This window comes from Camellia sinensis, chromosome 8 (genome assembly GCF_055761805.1).
Source record: "Camellia sinensis isolate YWXY chromosome 8, ASM5576180v1, whole genome shotgun sequence".
NCBI classification, from domain to species: Eukaryota; Viridiplantae; Streptophyta; class Magnoliopsida; order Ericales; family Theaceae; genus Camellia; species Camellia sinensis.
This window is the reverse complement of record NC_138968.1, coordinates 141686953-141703903: the sequence shown is the minus strand read 5'-3', so window position 1 is coordinate 141703903 and position 16951 is coordinate 141686953. Positions and strand designations below refer to the sequence as shown.

Genomic DNA, 16951 nt, shown 5'->3' with positions numbered 1-16951 from the left:
TGGTAGGTGGCAGGTAGGGATTATCGGAGATGGGTCTCCGGCGACAATGAGCACAGTTGCCATACGGAGTGAAAGGTTTCCCACAGACAGTGCTGCTACTAGTCTTTGATGAACGGGTCGGGCTGATCCAGGCCTCTCACACGGTTGTCCGATCGCTGGGCCCACTGAGAAACCTGCACAAAAGTTCAACGGGGAACAGGAGTCCCCCAGCGAACCCTTCGACGAGCAAGTTAGAGAAGAGAGTTTAACAGAATATCGAGATAGGATGATGATAAAGAGCTTAACCTTCTCATTGTCTTAGAAACCTGCTTATATCCTTTGCTCATCATTTCCTTGTCCATTCTGACCTGTCACGTTGGCCGAAAGTCTATGTTCTAGCTTGCCTTGTTCATGGTGAGACCGTTCTGTTCCGATGTGAAGGGGTTATCGTAATAAATGCTGGAGGGAACCTCATTAATGGCTGATGTGTGGTGCAATAACTCTGCAGAATCTTTGTTTTCTTATGTGACTGGTTCATCTCTTAACAAGTGTTTAGATGCCATTGTTCCTTGATACAACGTTAGGCTCCAGCAACGTTGGGCTTAGGTGTTTGAATTATGTATTGGGCCCTAAGTGGCGGGCCAAAAACCCCTATAGGCCCACCTATGTCAATTATAATTTTGACATAATTATATTAATATTTTTTTAGTAAAATTAAGTTAATTAAAATTAATATAAACATTCAAAAAAACATAAAAGTAAATAATATAAAATATAATTTTATGGCAATATATTTTTAACAACCACATGTATAGAACTAATAAAATATTTGAGAAAAGTAAAGGATCCACATTAATTGACCTAGAAAATTCTGAGTAAGTGGATGTGTAATGGAGATTAATTTGTGTAATTTAAAATTTATATATAGAATAAATTTAAATTACAAGTGAGTGATTATATAATAAAAATTAATATATGTAATCTAAAATTTATATATAGAATAAATCTAAATTAAAAGATGAAAAGTTTGAATAATTTGAATAAGGTGGGTTCATAGCTTTCATTTGGGAAGTGGGTTAGTTTTTGATTTTTTAATTATTTTAGCCTGAATTAAAAAAGTTCGTGATGAGTTTTTTGATTCTTTGATTTTTGTAAAAAAATATTTATAATTTAAACATGAAATTTTATTTTATTAATTTTTTTATTTTATTTCACTTTATTTATTTATTTAGAGTTATTGCTATTAGCACCTGTCAAAATTCTTTGGCGCCATTTTATAATTTTTTTATTATAATTATATCCTAAAGTAAAATTACATTAAAAGACATTATTAAATGAAACATCCACCTATCAATAAGAACTAATACTCTATAATATTGGACACCCACCGCCACCGCCACCCTCACCCCCACCTCCAACTCCAACTTCAACTCCAATTATACGTATTCCATGTTTGTAAACCCTAAACCTATTACTTTTCATAACCAACTAACATAAACCCTAAATTTATTATTTTTTATAATTATCTTAAATCCTAAATGTGTCATCTTCATCACCATCATCAACGCTATTGAACTTGAAAGTTTTGCTTCAAGTATAACGTATACTTCATCACTTACTTCACTGTGTAGAGCAATGGAGGATGAAGACAACAATTCTAGTGAGACCGGCGTTCCATTGGTAAGTTTATCCGTCTTGTATTAACATTCTCGGTCGTTTTCGATCATTCTTGTTTTGTTTGAGTTGTTCGGTACTGGTTTGCTGACTGTTAGAATTATGTTCGGTAATATAGTACTGAACATAATCCTTTCGTTCAATACATAGGTTCCGAACATTAATGCAGATAGTCAGTTATGTAATTTTCTTTGTTAAGCTAACTTAGAATGGAAAAGAGTGAATTGGAATGGACTTAAGTAATGTATTTTGAATGGATTTAATTCATGTTATTTTAAGTTGTGAATTGGAATGGATTCAAGTTACATAGTGATGAACAAATTTTGTTCGGACATACAGTGCTGACAGGATCATTATTATTCGACAAAACAGTTCTGAACAAAATACATTTTTTTGGCTACACAGTGGTGAACAAATTGTTTTGGGCTACATTCAGAATTCTGATGGCGATTTAGATGATGATTTTGATGGCGATTCAGACGATGATTCTGTTTTTCCTCATCTTGCAAACAGTTATGCAAATCCTGTAGAAATTGGAGTATCTTCGATCGATCTCAGCGATGACGAAGATACAAAAAGCAACGAAGAAGATGATGATGAGACGATGGGAGAGGTTACTGATTCGATGATATAGAGAGCGTTCAGAGAAGATGAGAGTCGTCGGAATGCTCCGTTGACGGCCGAGACGGTGATGAGAGTGATAGAGGGTTGGGGTCCAAGAATTCTATATTGGAGCAAAGCTCCAAACTCTGAAGATTGAGTGAGTCAGGGAAGAAGAGGGATGGAAAATTAGGTGGGTGCGTATTTCATTGTGAAAATATTATGAATATAGGTAGATTTGGTAATAAATAGAGTGTCCCAAAAAATATTATTACAATTTAGGATTTAGGGTTGGGGTCCAAAGAAATAGAGGGTCAAATTTTTTTTGATAAGTACAAATAGCAGCACTTTAAATAAAGAGTGCTGCTATTAGCACCTGCCAAAATTCTTTGGACCCCTCATTTTATAATTTTTTTATTACAATTATACCCTAAAGTAAAATTACATTAAAAGACATTATCAAATGGAACGCCCACCTATCAATAAGAACTAATACTTTATAATATTGGACACCCACCCCCACCCCCATCCCCAACTATACGTATTCCATGTTTGTAAACCCTAAACCTATTACTTTTCATAACCAACTAACATAAACCCTAAATCTATTATTTTTCATAATCATCTTAAATCTTGAATGTGTCATCTTCATTACCATCATCAACGTTATTGAACTTGAAAGTTTTGCTTCAAGTATAATGTATACTTCATCATCTTATAAGTTTATCTGTCTTGCATTAACATTCTCGGTTGTTTTCGGTCGTTCTTGCTTCGTTCGAGCTGTTCGTTACTGGTTTGCTGACTGTTAGAATTATGTTCGGTAATACAGTACTGAACATAATCCTTTTGTTCAATACATAGGTTCCGAACATTAATACAGATAGTCAGTTATGTAATTTTCTTTGTTAAACTAACTTAGAATGGAAAAGAGTGAATTGGAATAGATTTAAGTTATGTATTTTGAATGGATTTAATTCATGTTATTTTAAGTTGTGAATTGGAATGGATTCAAGTTACACAGTGATGAACAAATTTTGTTCGGACATACAGTGCTGACAGGATCATTATTGTTTGACAAAACAGTTCTGAACAAAATACATTTTTCGGCTACAGTGGTAAACAAATTATTTTGGGCTACATTCAGAATTCTGATGGCGATTCAGACGATGATTCTGATGGCAATTCAGAAGACGATTCTGTTTTTCCTCATCTTACAAATGGTTATACAAATCCCGTAGAAATTGGAGTATCTTTGATCGATCTCAGCGATGACGAAGATACAAAAAGCAACGAAGAAGATGATGGTAAGAGGATGAGAGAAGTTACTGATTCAGCGATACGGAGAGCATTTAGAGAAGATGAGAGTCGTCGGAATGCTCCGTTGACGGCCAAGACGACGACGAGAATGATGGAGGGTTGGGGTCCAAGAATTCTATATTGGACCAAAGCTCCAAACTCTGAAGATTGAGTGAGTCAGGGAAGGAGAGGGATGGAAAATTAGGTGGGTGTATATTTCATTATGAATATGGATAGATTTAGTAATAAGTGGGTTGCCTAAAAAAACATTATTAAAATTTAAAATTTAAGATTGGGATCTAAAGAAATAGAGACTCTAAAGAATTTTGATAAATACTAATAGTAGCACTATTTATTTATTTATTTATTTATTTATTTTTGACTAAAGTAACCCAACTTGAAGTGGCAAACATAGCCATACCCTCATACCTTTAGTGGTGCGAGGGTTTTATGGTGAAAGGGTTTAGTTTTCTGGTTTTGTAGCCTCTCTTCTCTTTCTGTTGCGGGTAAGCTAACCCTCGCTCCTTTTCTCTCTCTCCATTTTTGCTTTTTATAACGCATATTCATATCAATCTCAATCAATGTCTCGAAAACCTAATTTTAATTGAAAAAATTGTAACCCAAGATGATTGATTCTTTACAGAGAAAATAATGCTCGAATCTAAATTTCTGGGGGAGAAACTGAGTAGGTGATTTTTACTAGCTGGTACTGAAATCTGAGTCCTCTTCCTTGCTGATTTCTGTTGGCGGCATAGCATAGCATAGCATGGCTGTGTCGGTTTCACGAAGGCTGTTGCGTTCTTTTGGCTCTTTGCACACTCATGGCTGGTCTGATTCCCCAAGGATCTCATTTTCACCATTTTTTAACTATGATGGTATGTGTGATTTTTTTTTTTTTAATAAATAAATTTTATATTGGGAATGATTGTAAATTTGTTCTTTTTCCCTCTTTCCAAACAGCATTGTATGGACATAATTCTGGGGATAGGCTATCCTCTGTGGAATCTTATAGGAAGGTACATTTTTTTGCTCTTATATATTATCTGTTTTCTTTGTTTGAATGCCATTTTAAAAAAATAAAAAAAATTGAAATTTCTCTAGGATTTGCATTGATTGGTTTCTTATTTTTTTAAATCCTTTTATGAATGTGTTTGTGCAAAAAAAAAAAAAACACAACTTTTAATGGACATTGCTGAAAGGGTGTTGAATTGCATCACAAGTCTTATTTTTTGTTTTGACCATCAATGATCTCTTTCTCATCATGGGATCGTGCTATTGCGCAATTGGAATAACTTGTGGTTGGTTATTATGTTTAAGTGCATGATGAGCAAGGAGTGTAACTCTGGATTTTGCAAGAATCTCTGGCATATTGTAAATGCACATTTTATTACATCTTAGTTGTGGCCACCTACTTGAAATTGCCTGTTATAAAGCTGAACATCCTTTTTATGCACACAGTTACAACAACTTGCTTATAACATCATAATTTTGTTATTCAGTCATGCTATGCGTACTGAAACCATGTTTTCTCATAAACAATCTTTTGTATTTCATCCTTCACAATGTCTTTATTATATATATATATATATATATTTATTTCAATATCGAAAGTTAAGTTAAATTCTTTTCTGGTAGTTTGTTGCATTCTGTTCCTTTTTTTTTTAGTAAAAATTTTAAGGATGAAGAATGGGGCGAGGGATGTTTCAACTCTTGGAATATCAACTATAAGTCTGTTATTTTGTTTTTCTATGTAGAATGGGTCATTTTTCATTGCTTGTCGAAGGCTTTCAACTTCTATCCTAACTCCTGACTCAAGTGATGGTGCATTTCCCTCTGATTTATTATCCAGAAAGCAAGTTATAACTCCAGAACGTACACAAGGTATGAGCGACATGTAAGATATGGTATTTTAAGTTCTCAGCTTTTTGTACGTAACAAAAAATGAAAATTTCTAGGTTAATGTTGCTCAAAGAAACAGGTTATAATAATTGAAATACTCACTTTAATTTCTGCTGTCATGTTGGCTATGCATTGGGAGTTCTTTAGTTACCAAAAGACTATGGCTATGGAGGTGGCTATTATGGCATGATTTCTTTGAACTCGCACATAGTTCACATATATCTTGGTGTTTATTTTTTGTTGGCACCCATGCTAGCCCTTTTTGTGGTGACCATTTAGGGTGCTATCATCCGTTTGCTTAATTTGGCAGCATGTATAGGGGAAAGTAAATATTTTGTATTGAATCAAAGTAATTTACAATTTGAAGGCATTTAGAACTGAAATAATGTTGGTGGGATGGGACCCTTTTCCAGTTGTCATAGTTTGTCAAGGGCCTAGATCATACACTATCCCATAGGTGGAACTCTTGGTAAGAGTTTTGGGTGTCTCTTTTGTACACCCTTTATCCAAAGATGATGATTAATGAAATTCTGTAGCATACTTCAAAAACTGTGAACAATATAAAGTAAGAAGGTTGTGTGAACTCTCATGAACTACAATTTCAATATTAAAAGAATGACTGCTTGATGCTTTTTGCTTTCAACAAAGAAAAGGTTGTATGGATATTTTAGTAATTCACAATGTATATCCCATTGTAAGTCATATATATTTTTAGTTTCTTTACTGTTTTTCACTCCATGATTCTTCGTGTGGAAAATATACATACACTCAAGGAAAGGTGAGGAATATGGCTTGTTTGTCTTTCAATTGTAAATTGTGGAAGTCTTTTGTTAATTTATGGGATTGTTTTTGTAGGACTCCTCCAGGACCTGGTGATACCTGTGACAAATTTTCATAATGAAGACAAAGGTCTTATGGTTTTGGCTGGTGATGTTTTTGATGTGCCTATTAGGAAGGATATTGTTCACCGTGTTGTTCTATGGCAGCTTGCAAAGAGACAACAGGTATGATGTAACCTTTTCTATTGTTCACCGTGTTGTTCCATTGTCGCTAGTTGTGACAGCTTCATGGTGACCACCAAAATGGTTGCTTCCACCAAGCCCCAACCCTCTTCTCATTGTATTCCAACTTGTGTCTTCTTAAAAATGGTGCCCTTTATATCATTAGGGGGAAAAAAACATTTATTCCAAAAAGTCTCCCCAAAAAGGTGTGTAATATAGATTCAAAGTTGGTATGATTGTTCTAAATAAATTTTCTGGGTATGTAGTATTATTGTATACATAATCACACACACGCACACAAAACAAAATTGTGGGTAAAATGCAAGTACTTATAATTTTTTTGTGATTGGTACTCACGCAAAGTATGTTTGCATATATACTAAAATGCACTTATACAAATTAAGACATGAAAATTATTACAAAGCTCAAAAAGATAAAAATCTAGTCTTGTTGCCTTTATTATTTAGCGAAGTTCGGAAATGTCAAACTATTGGATTCTTAATTTGATATTCTGTTTCTTCTGCCTCTATTCTTTGTTCCTCTTTTTGGGGTGATGGTTGATTGGTTGGTATGGGATAGGTTAAGGTGTTTTACTTGGATGTCTGCATTTCACTGATGTTATTTTTTCAAACTCTTCCCATGAAGGTCTGTTTCAGTTCTTGCTTATCTCACTTCAACATATGTTCGTGGTTAATGTGAATGACAATCTTCCAATTTATATGTAACTAATCTATCCTCTTAAGTTGTGGTTTATTTATGAAGTGTGGTGTCACTTAAAGTATGCTGGGTGATCGACCTACAGGGGACACATTCAACAAAAACTATTAGTGAGGTCAGTGGGACTGGGAGGAAGCCATGGCCACAGAAAGGCACAGGTCGAGCAAGGCATGGAACACTGCGTGGGCCTCAGGTGATATATTATTCTGTTGTCTGAGAAGGATTGATGACCTTCACCATTTCTTGTTTCTGAGGTGCTGTAAAATGTATATTAATGGATTTAAAGGATGGATAACAGTTTAGGGGTGGTGCTGTTATGCATGGTCCCAAGCCTCGAAGTCATGCATTCAAGCTCAACAAGAAGGTTCGTCGACTAGGACTAAAGATAGCACTGTCAGCTCGGGCAGCAGAAGGAAAGGTAAGTTTCTCTTTCGCTGTCTCTGTCTGTTATTTAAGAAGTTTGATATTTTCATGTATGGTTTGCTCAAATCATGATTTGCTAGGAGCATATTCTTTTTGTTTAACAGAGTGGTTGGGAGCAGAAAATAATGTGGGAGAGAATAGGTGTCCCTGTATTCTAGAACCTCTTTTCTTTTATAGTTGTATAGTGATGGGTTGTTTTTTTTGCCTTATGTTTCTTTTCTCTACCCTCTTTAGATTTTAATTTGAGGCTGTATGCCTATCTCAAAGGATGAGGTTTGAAAGGTTACTATCAGAGAGAAAAGACAAAATAATGCATTTAGCCATTGAAAAATTGCATGGCTCGCATCCAAATTATTGATAAATCCCAAATGACCGCTGTAATTGATCTTGTTGATTAGGCACTTAATACTTGCTTGTATAGTTCAAAAGTGTGCATTTCTGAGGCCACAGCAGATTTTTGTGATTTTTGATAGGACAGCAAATGGGGAAAGGTATCATAACTCTGCATGTTTCTGAGATGTTTTTATGCATCAGTGGAAGGAGAAAATGTGCTCCTTCTGATCGAACAACTTTCATACTAAGGTCTCGTTTGGAAACAGGCTAATTTAGTAACTTTTTGGCTATTTGGCTAAAATATGAGCTAAAAAAAACTAGTATGTTTGGAATGACTTTTTGGCTTTTTATGAAAAGATGTGCAAAAAGTAGAGAGAAAAGAGAATTTTTGACTTTTTGGTATGAGTTGTTGGCTTTTTGGCTAAAAGGGAGGGTTCCCAAACGAGGCCTAAAAATCAAAATCAGAGTTTTGTAGTATTGGGCTTAACAATACATTTGGTACAATATTTCCATGGTGAGGGAAGAAGGTCGGTGGCATTAATTTTGGTTGTGGAACTCCAACTTGAATGTCTTGCCAAGTTTCTTTACTTCAAATCCCTTTTAAGTTTTCTAATCTTGATAGTATGGTAGGGGTGTTTGGTGTGTTTGCTTGGTAAAGTTGATAATAACAATTCCTACTGCATCTTGTTTGAAATGTGGTTTTAGAGGATTGGTAATGTTAAAGTGGGGCCCAACACTCTATTTGAGTTATCTGTGGACCAAAATTTGTGTAGAATCTGTATCAGAACTAGCATATACAACTATACATCTGAGGGAATCGTGATGCTAGAGTATTGTCGGGCATAATTCCATGATTATCGTTATTTGGTGGGTGGCATTCAAGTAAAATCTCATTTGAAAAATCTAAATGGCCCATGAGATATTGATTCGTGATTATGTTTCAATTCTAAATAGTGAATACCAATCCCAATCAAACAATCAAGAACAAATCGACACAATAATTTAATGTGGAAAAAAATCACAAAGTGCCTCCAATTGTGATAAAAAATCATGGGTCAAAGTCTCGAAACAATTCACTAAGAAGACAAAAACATGAATTACACAAGAATACTATCAATTACCTAGTGAATGCACACCCGAATTGAACTAAATCTAATGTGCCTCTTCCACCGCCGCCTTCACCTTGGAATTGTCTTGCCCAACGTTGAATTCACAATACTGATGTCAAATCCACAATGATGACCAAAGCTTCAGGCCCAAATTCCCCAGAATCGAGCGAAGAACACCCCTCTCTTTTGTGAACATAATAGAAAAAATAACCCCTTAATGAATTCAATATGAAGCTCGTAGATTCATTGATCACTCTCAAATTATCAAGGAAACACTTATAAAACACCCTCTGATATACCACACTTCGGTTTTTCTTTTTCTCTAAAAGTTTGTACGAGTTCAACCCTAAAAACAGAGAACGGTGCACTTTATAGAAAACAGAGCTACGAAGATTGGTCGAGCGCACACTTCACCGCACGAGCAGTATGAGTAAAGGCAGTGCAAAATATATAGGCCTATCGCTCGAGTGCACATTTCACCGCTCGAGCGGTGAAACATCTTTCCCAGAAGTGCAGTTTGCAGGCAGAGATAGTAGATGTTCCTATTCACCGCTCGAACGCACAAATGACCGCTTGAGCGGTCAAACAACTTTGGCTTCGGGGGCACTCTATACATAATTAGCTAAGTGGCAAACATGAAAGTTTCAAGATCACAAACTCCTCTGTATAGGCATAATTCGGGTTGGATTTGCATCTAAACACTCACATCCTTACTGAAATAAAAGAATGAATAAAATTACAACTGTAAGAAGTTTTGTCAAACGGGGATTGCCAGTTACAAAAACCTAACATCATTTCTAAACATTTATTTGACATCCAATAAACAACCTTGCTTGGTTTTGGATTCATGTTGCATAAGTAATTTAAGAAGCATAGACACGGGCACGTGAGACGATATGGACACATCGACATAAATATTTTAGAAAATGTTACACATGAGACATTGGGGACATGAAAAATATAAAACATATTGAATAGGACAGAAGGTTCAAAGTAGACTCTACTTAATCAGATAATAGATCTACTGTATATAATAAACATCAACCCTTGAAAATGGCTACAATAATCATAGCCTATTGCATTGTGTGTAGTTTGATCAAAGTCCCTTGTATCTTATGTGGTTACTTAGTTGAATTTGTCATTTGCTCTTGAAAAGAAGTGAGGATTTCATCCTGCAAACGTGAATGAATTTATGTGCATGCTAGTCCATTTTTGTGTTGGAATATGCTTGAGTCTATCTGATTACTGCCTATTTCTGATTACATTTTGCTTTGTTGTGTATTTGTCTCTCTCTATATATTGAAGTATGGCCATGATGAGCTCATTTTCTCACGCTCAGGATTTTTATTTTTATTTTTGGTTTCAGTTTTTTGTTTGTATTATACCATTGTTCTTTCAAGCCTATTGCCTTCTGTTTTGTGTGCATTGATTGAGATACGGTTATAATGAGCTTATATTCTCAATTCAATGCACATGAATATTTTGTTTTCTCAGTATTATTGTGCCGTAGTTCTTTTGAGCCTGAAGTTATCATCATCATTAGCATCTATACATATTTAAAAGGGCAAATTACATATACACCCCTCGAGGTTTGGCTAAATTACAGATGCCCCCCTGAGGTTTGAGAAATTACGAATTCCCCCCTGAATGCTATATTTGCATAAGAAATTAGGGGGTAATTTGTTATGAAATATAAACCTCAGGGGGCAAATTGTTATGAAAATACAAACCTCAGGGGGTGGGATGTAATTTCCAAAACCTCAGGGGGGTATCTGTAATTTAACCAAACCTCGAGGTGTGTATATGTAATTTGCCCTATTTAAAATGGTTAACAGGCAGATTTGGTTTTTTTAGCTATCAGTAAGAATAGGATCGAAGGCTGTATTATGACCTCAAACAGATTTTTCCAACAAATAGCTGGGTCTTCATCTTTGTTTTCATCATCAAACATAGTGTTTATTAGTTGGATGTATCCTGTTCAATCAATGGATTAAATTTTGGCAATCTTCAGTAAGAATTGCTGTTCTTGCTCAGATCTTGTACTACAGTCGTGCTCATAAATTACTTGTTTGTTTGTGTCTTATTTGTAAGATTTGTTCATGGAATTTGTTAGAGTGCAGGTTTCTGGGTTTTTCCTTTTGTTGCATGTATTGATTATTATTGCACTTCGAGCTTTCTATATACATCCAAACTAAAGAAAACTGCGTCGATATACAGCTCATGGTTTTTGAGGATTTTGAGGTTCCTACACATAAGACCAAGAACATTGTGAACTATGTCAAGCAAATGAAGGAAGCAAAGAAACTTCTGCTGGTGGATGGTGGCCCAATAAATGAAAAGCTAAAGTTGGCTACACAAAATCTTCATTATGTTAACGTACTGCCTTCAATTGTAAGTCTTGAAATTTTGTTTCTTCATTCATTTTAGTAAACATTATAAGTACCCAATTTGTAGTCCTCACTCAAGATGTTTCTTAAGCGAAGTCTAATAACTCACTAATGAAGTGTTAATTTTTTTTTCTAGTTTGTTTGTTTGTTTTTTATTTTTTTATTTTTTTATTTTTTTATGTGGGATGTTTATAGGATGTTCTTCAAATATGTACTGATTTATTAGGATTTAATGACTTGGGGGGATGAACATGGTTTCCACTCTGCTGCCTGCACTTATTCATGTTCTTGATAACATTCAAGAGTTTGTCCAAGTTAATAACTAATCATGTGTAACACTCTTCTTGCGTGTAATTTGATGAACTGAAAATTATTAATCAACTTTGCACGTCTTGCTTTTCTCCCATGAAAGTACTGCTTTTCCCATTCAATTTGTTTACAACTATGGCCCAATTTTATTATTATCACTACCTTCAACTGGCTTTTTATCACTTTCAATTTTGTTTTGGGGTTCAAATTGAATTAAACTCTCAAGCAAGATACTTCTAGAAGCTTAAATATATCACAATGTCAATTTGGTACTGGAACCTATGATCCCAAGGTTGCCAGTTTGATTAGATTTTATGGAAGTCACTTGGCTTGGCTTATGTCTTTGTTGTTAAATCATCTTGTTCCAATTTATTATTTTGCAGGGTTTAAATGTCTACAGCATTCTACTACATGACACATTAATGATGTCCCGTGATGCTATAAATAGGATTGTTGAGCGGATGCACACTCCAATTAACCGCTGAAGCAGATTCTGCATTCCATTCAGCTCACAAGGCCGGTGTCCAAGTAGGGTTTTTGTAGATTCTTTTATTTTAGAAGAAATTATGAAAGCACAGAAAATTCCGGTGTATGTTCTTATTCTCAAGCTGTGGCTGGATGTCATCTTTAGATAACCTTGTTTTGAGAATTTTGTATTCATTGTGGTGTTGCGCCCTAGCATGTAACTGCTGTAGATTGAGCGAACAAATTTGTGACAGGATTGTTACTATCCTTTTCATAAAAAAATTGCTGCAACTTATATGTTGAATTTTTCGCATGTTGTTATTACTTCTGTAGTTGGAAGATTTGGTAGGTTCTAGACAGAAATTTGTCTTCAAATTCCCTCCCAAATGTGTTTTTGCTGCAGTTAAAAGTTATTTGCGGAAATAAACCTTTGTGGTCTTTTTTTATTTATTGTTTTTTAAACTATAGCATTAATAAATAATTGACCATAGAAACTGAATGATAAAATGTAAATTATTAAATAGATAATAAATAACCAACAAATAAAGAGCAAAACACAGTCCCAGAATTAGACTAAAGTAGTGTTTGTAGATTCTTTAATGAATCATAATGGGATTGTAAGAACTGTTAGGTCTCGAAAGATCTTTGTTTATCTCAATCCAACTAGATGCAGGCATTTTTTTTACATCCCTAGTTTCCATTATCTCTCTCAATGTAACCACGCCATCCCATTTGCTCGAACCAGCAAGAATGTTAGACAACAACACATACGATGAAGGATCTTCTTTGTCTAGATCTAATGCATGCTCCGCTACACGCATTGCAGTTTCCATATCCCCATGAACCCGACAAGCACCAAGCAACGTCTTCCAGACAAGCCTACCTGCTTGAAATGGCATTCTTAGGATCAATTCCTCAGCTTCTTTGATCTGCCCTGCACGACCCATGAGGTCTACCATACATGCATAGTGATCTTCTCCGGGTAAGATTCCATAGTCTTGGGTCATGGAAGAGAAATACTTCCACCCTTCATTGATGAACCCTCCTTGGCTACACGCATAAAGCACACAAATGAAAGTAACATAATTAGGCTTCTCACCCTCGAACTTCATCTCACTAAAAATCTCAAGAGCTTCCTTGGCAAATCCATTTTGTGCATAACCCATTATCATTGTCGTCCATGACACAACAGATCGGTCATCCAATGATCGGAAAACCCCCAATGCACTATCCATGCATCCACATTTTACGTACATATCAATTAGAGCATTATCCACACAAACATCAATATCATCATTGCGTTTAATTCTCAAACCATGAACTTTCTTCCCTTCCTCTAAAGACGCTAAATTTGCACAGGCATTAAGGGCAGTGGCAAGAGTGAATTTGTTTGGCTTCTCACCGATCCTCCTCATTTCTCCAATGACTCCAAGCGCTTCCTTTGGTTCCCCACAATTTATACAACCGGTAGCCATCTGAGTCCACGACCAGACATCTTTCGAAGGAATTTCCTCAAATGCTTTGAAACCAGCACCGAAGTTTTGATTTTTCAAGTACATATCTACCAAAGAATTCCCCACACACATCTCACTCCCGTGACCGGACTTGACAAGCTGAGCGTGGACTTGCAGACCCAAGTCAAGATCAGAAAGATCGGCCAAACCAGTGAGAACACTTGCAAAAGTGAAGTTATCAGGCTTGACTCCCTCGCAATTCATCCTAAGCCAAAAACCCGGTATTTCCAAGTTCGAAAACTGCAAGTACCCGGCAATCATGGCATTCCAAGACACAATATCCTTATCCAAACAGTTGTCAAAAGCATCCGAAGCCTCTCCCAATTCACTATGCCGTATCAGAGCCGTCAAAAAAGCATTCAACAGAAAAACATTGGATTCAAATCCAGACCGGACAATCAAGGCGTAAATTTGGCGGGCAACGTGATTTGAAATTTGAGAAGACGAGCAGGCCTGAAGGGCACCCACAAAGGTAAACTCATTGGGCATCGTTCCGTGTCGGCACATGTGGCGGAACAGAGAGAGAGCATCGCCAGGGCAGCCGTGGAGGACTAAGCCGGTAACGAGGGAGGTCCACGACACGACATTCTTGTCAGGCATTTCGTCGAACAGTTGGAGAGCAGTTGGGAGATCACCTGATTTGAGGTAGAAATTGAGGAGGTGATTGCGTAGAAACAGGGTAGAGTGAAGAGGTGTTTTGATGAGTTTGGCATGAATTGATTTGCCAGTGAGGAAGGCAGAGGATTCGATGCAATGCCGCAAAAGATGAGAGTAGTGGTAGGCCTCCTGGCGTTGTTGAGCCACAGAGCAGTTAGGTTTGGAGAAAAAGAGAAGGAAGCCAGAAGAGAGAGTTGATAAAACAAAAGGGAAAGGTCGCCACCTCAAGGTGAGTTGGGAAAGAAGGGTTGGTGGTGTTGTAAAGAGCATTTGTTTGTGTTTGGAGGCTTCATTCTCGTTTTGGCATGGCAGTAATAACACCAAAATATAATAAACAATTTTAGCCTCAAATCTAATCACCCAGAAATGTCAAAACAATTTTATTGCATATTATATATACAAAGTTTAGGCGTCTCAATTCTCTCAATTAATATAAAACTCTTAAGACTATAAGTTATAGAGAAACTTATTTTGAAAGGTTTGTTTGGACGGTAAGAACTTAATTAAGTGCGTAAAAACGGACTCAAAATACCTACATCGATTTATCCATCTATACTATTAATAAAGAGAATGCCTTAGTTGGTGTCCTGAAATCATCCTCCACTTTAATGTCAAATATCTATTTTGTCATTAAAAAAAAAAAAAAAAAAAACCTATTAGACAAATAATGGGCACGAGACTCGAACGAGCTGTGAACAAATAATATAATGAACAATGCTTTTATCACTTGAATCAAACACAATATATATGATAAATATTCTATTTTATTTTTACTTATTTAAATTGTATAGATATTGCATGTGCCAACCGCTAATAATAAATATATATAAACACAGAATGTGTATTATAAAATTTTCATATTTTGTATGGTCACTGGAAGTTATTTGTAATGGGGCAATTTGGGAAGATTAACTTTTTAGTTTTTTTTAATTTTTTGACTTTTTTGGATTATATCACTTCTTTACTGTTTTACACAAAAAAAAATTAAAAAAATAATTTTTTACCATTTTCTCAAAACACCACCATGTCACTGCAGATATGCATGCTATACGATGGAGAGTAGGAGTAACAAATTTGCAAGTACTTCGTTTCTTTTTGTAAATTAGCCAAGTAATGTTTTTTCCAAGGGTATATCACATTTTTTTTCACCTTAAATTTTAACTCCTTTTATTTTGACTTTGGATCTTTAATTTTTCTTCTTAATTCCCTAATATTTCTATTTTTTACAATTTACTGCAACTTTTATCATCCATTTAATTTTAGATAAAAATGTCACGTTAATAATTAGAGGATTCCACCGTAGTTGCATTGTGATGTATTTATAGTTATGTTACAAATACATCCATTTCTATATCAGAGCTATGCTATGGCCTAGGTGGCCATGCCACCCCCTAAATTCTTTAAAATTAAACTTTTACCTATCAATTCCAAGAATATTTTCATAATGTATATGGAATGGCTCTTTTATGTTTTTAAAAAATTCTTCTATTTATCTCTATTTCAATGGTATTTTTACAATTTATATGCGATGACCGCTCTAATATTTAAAAAAAAAAAAATTCTATTATTAACGTCAATGTGTTGATTTGATTTTAAATGTCATAGGTTCAAATTACGAAAACAGCCTCTCCACATATAGATAAAGTTGTGCACATTTAACACTTTCGAAATCTCATAATATTGATAATCTTGTGTGCAAGAACTGCTTTTTTACACTTATTTTTCATTTTTTGTAAATATATTTTCTTATTCCATCTCCGTCTGCACCTAGTTATACACCCATATAGAGGGAGGATGTGTAGGTTCCATACACAACGTCCCTCTCTCCATGAGTATATAAGAATATCTCTAACCCAATACTTTCAATTAGAAGATGAAAGTAATTTATTTTATTCAAAAAGTGAATATAAAATAGCTTACTATTCACCAAAACTCCAACCATAAATTTTCATTTTTTTTCTAAATATTTCCCTCCAAATATTTCCCTCAAAAAGTAATTTATCTTGTTCATTAATAAATATTTTATTTCCATTAATAAAATAGCTTACTGTCCACCAGCTCGAATATTCTATCCTTGTAAAAAATCACGTTAATTGGATATCAATAGTTACTTAATTAGACCACAAATTTGATATCTGATTACGTGGCTATTGATATCTGATCAATATAATTTTTTGCAAGGATAAAATACTCAATGAGTCATACATATTGAACGGTTCAAATCATCAAATGGACTCTATGGTGAGCTCACAAAGACCTAACAATATGCTTCAATTTGATTTTAAATTGGAAAGGAGCCACTACTTTGTATTTTATAACATATAATTAAAAATGCAAAAGGATATAATTGGTAAATAAAGTCAAAAGAAAAATGTCTTGAGGGCAAAATTGATATTAAAAAAATGAATAGTGTTATGGAGTTTTTTTTTTTTTTTTTTTTGAGATTGGAAACCTTAAAGTTGGACTTATTTATGACTCGACCCTACAAGCCAATCTGAGAGAGATGTCAAGAAACACGTCCTTCACTCCACAGTTTCAATCAATTACTATAAGGAAGTTGGTATAAATTTCAATTACGCAGGCCGTTA

General features: G+C 35.0%; 2 protein-coding genes and 1 long non-coding RNA gene across 4 annotated transcripts; 1 reads left to right on the top strand and 2 right to left on the bottom strand.

Annotated features, from left to right (window-relative positions):
• The first annotated feature begins 3945 nt into the window (after nt 1-3945).
• LOC114259860 (Ribosomal protein L4/L1 family) lies at nt 3946-12496 on the top strand. 2 transcript variants are annotated; one of them, XM_028199891.2, is made up of 9 exons: nt 3946-4055; nt 4193-4424; nt 4510-4565; nt 5304-5430; nt 6304-6452; nt 7252-7359; nt 7465-7584; nt 11249-11422; nt 12111-12496. In XM_028199891.2, exons 2-9 carry the CDS (start codon nt 4316-4318, stop codon nt 12210-12212), a joined length of 945 nt encoding a protein of 314 aa, XP_028055692.2. In that variant the 5' UTR covers nt 3946-4055; nt 4193-4315; the 3' UTR covers nt 12213-12496. The 2 variants fall into 2 exon arrangements, with proteins under 2 accessions (XP_028055692.2, XP_082739770.1); XM_082883644.1 differs by having other exon boundaries at nt 3983-4424.
• LOC145797161 (uncharacterized) lies at nt 7932-8509 on the bottom strand. The gene is made up of 2 exons (XR_014338345.1): nt 8371-8509; nt 7932-8166 (listed from the first exon to the last, which is right to left on the bottom strand). It is a non-coding gene; the product is annotated as an uncharacterized LOC145797161 (long non-coding RNA).
• Nucleotides 12497-12691: 195 nt separating the features above from the next.
• LOC114259870 (pentatricopeptide repeat-containing protein At4g33170) lies at nt 12692-16110 on the bottom strand. The gene has a single exon (XM_028199904.2). The coding sequence runs from the start codon at nt 14631-14633 to the stop codon at nt 12789-12791; it is 1845 nt and encodes a 614-aa protein (XP_028055705.2). The 5' UTR covers nt 14634-16110; the 3' UTR covers nt 12692-12788.
• Nucleotides 16111-16951: the final 841 nt, after the last annotated feature.

What these genes read in the sequence shown, in the direction of transcription:
- LOC114259860 (XM_028199891.2), top strand. Translation starts at nt 4,316, where the DNA reads ATGGCTGTGTCGGTTTCACGAAGGCTGTTGCGTTCTTTTGGCTCTTTG. An exon ending in AGCTTGCAAAGAGACAACAG is followed by an intron (nt 6,453 to 7,251) that starts GTATGATGTAAC and finishes ATCGACCTACAG; the next exon opens with GGGACACATTCAACAAAAAC. An exon ending in CTCGGGCAGCAGAAGGAAAG is followed by an intron (nt 7,585 to 11,248) that starts GTAAGTTTCTCT and finishes GTCGATATACAG; the next exon opens with CTCATGGTTTTTGAGGATTT.
- LOC114259870 (XM_028199904.2), bottom strand. Translation starts at nt 14,633, where the DNA reads ATGCTCTTTACAACACCACCAACCCTTCTTTCCCAACTCACCTTGAGG.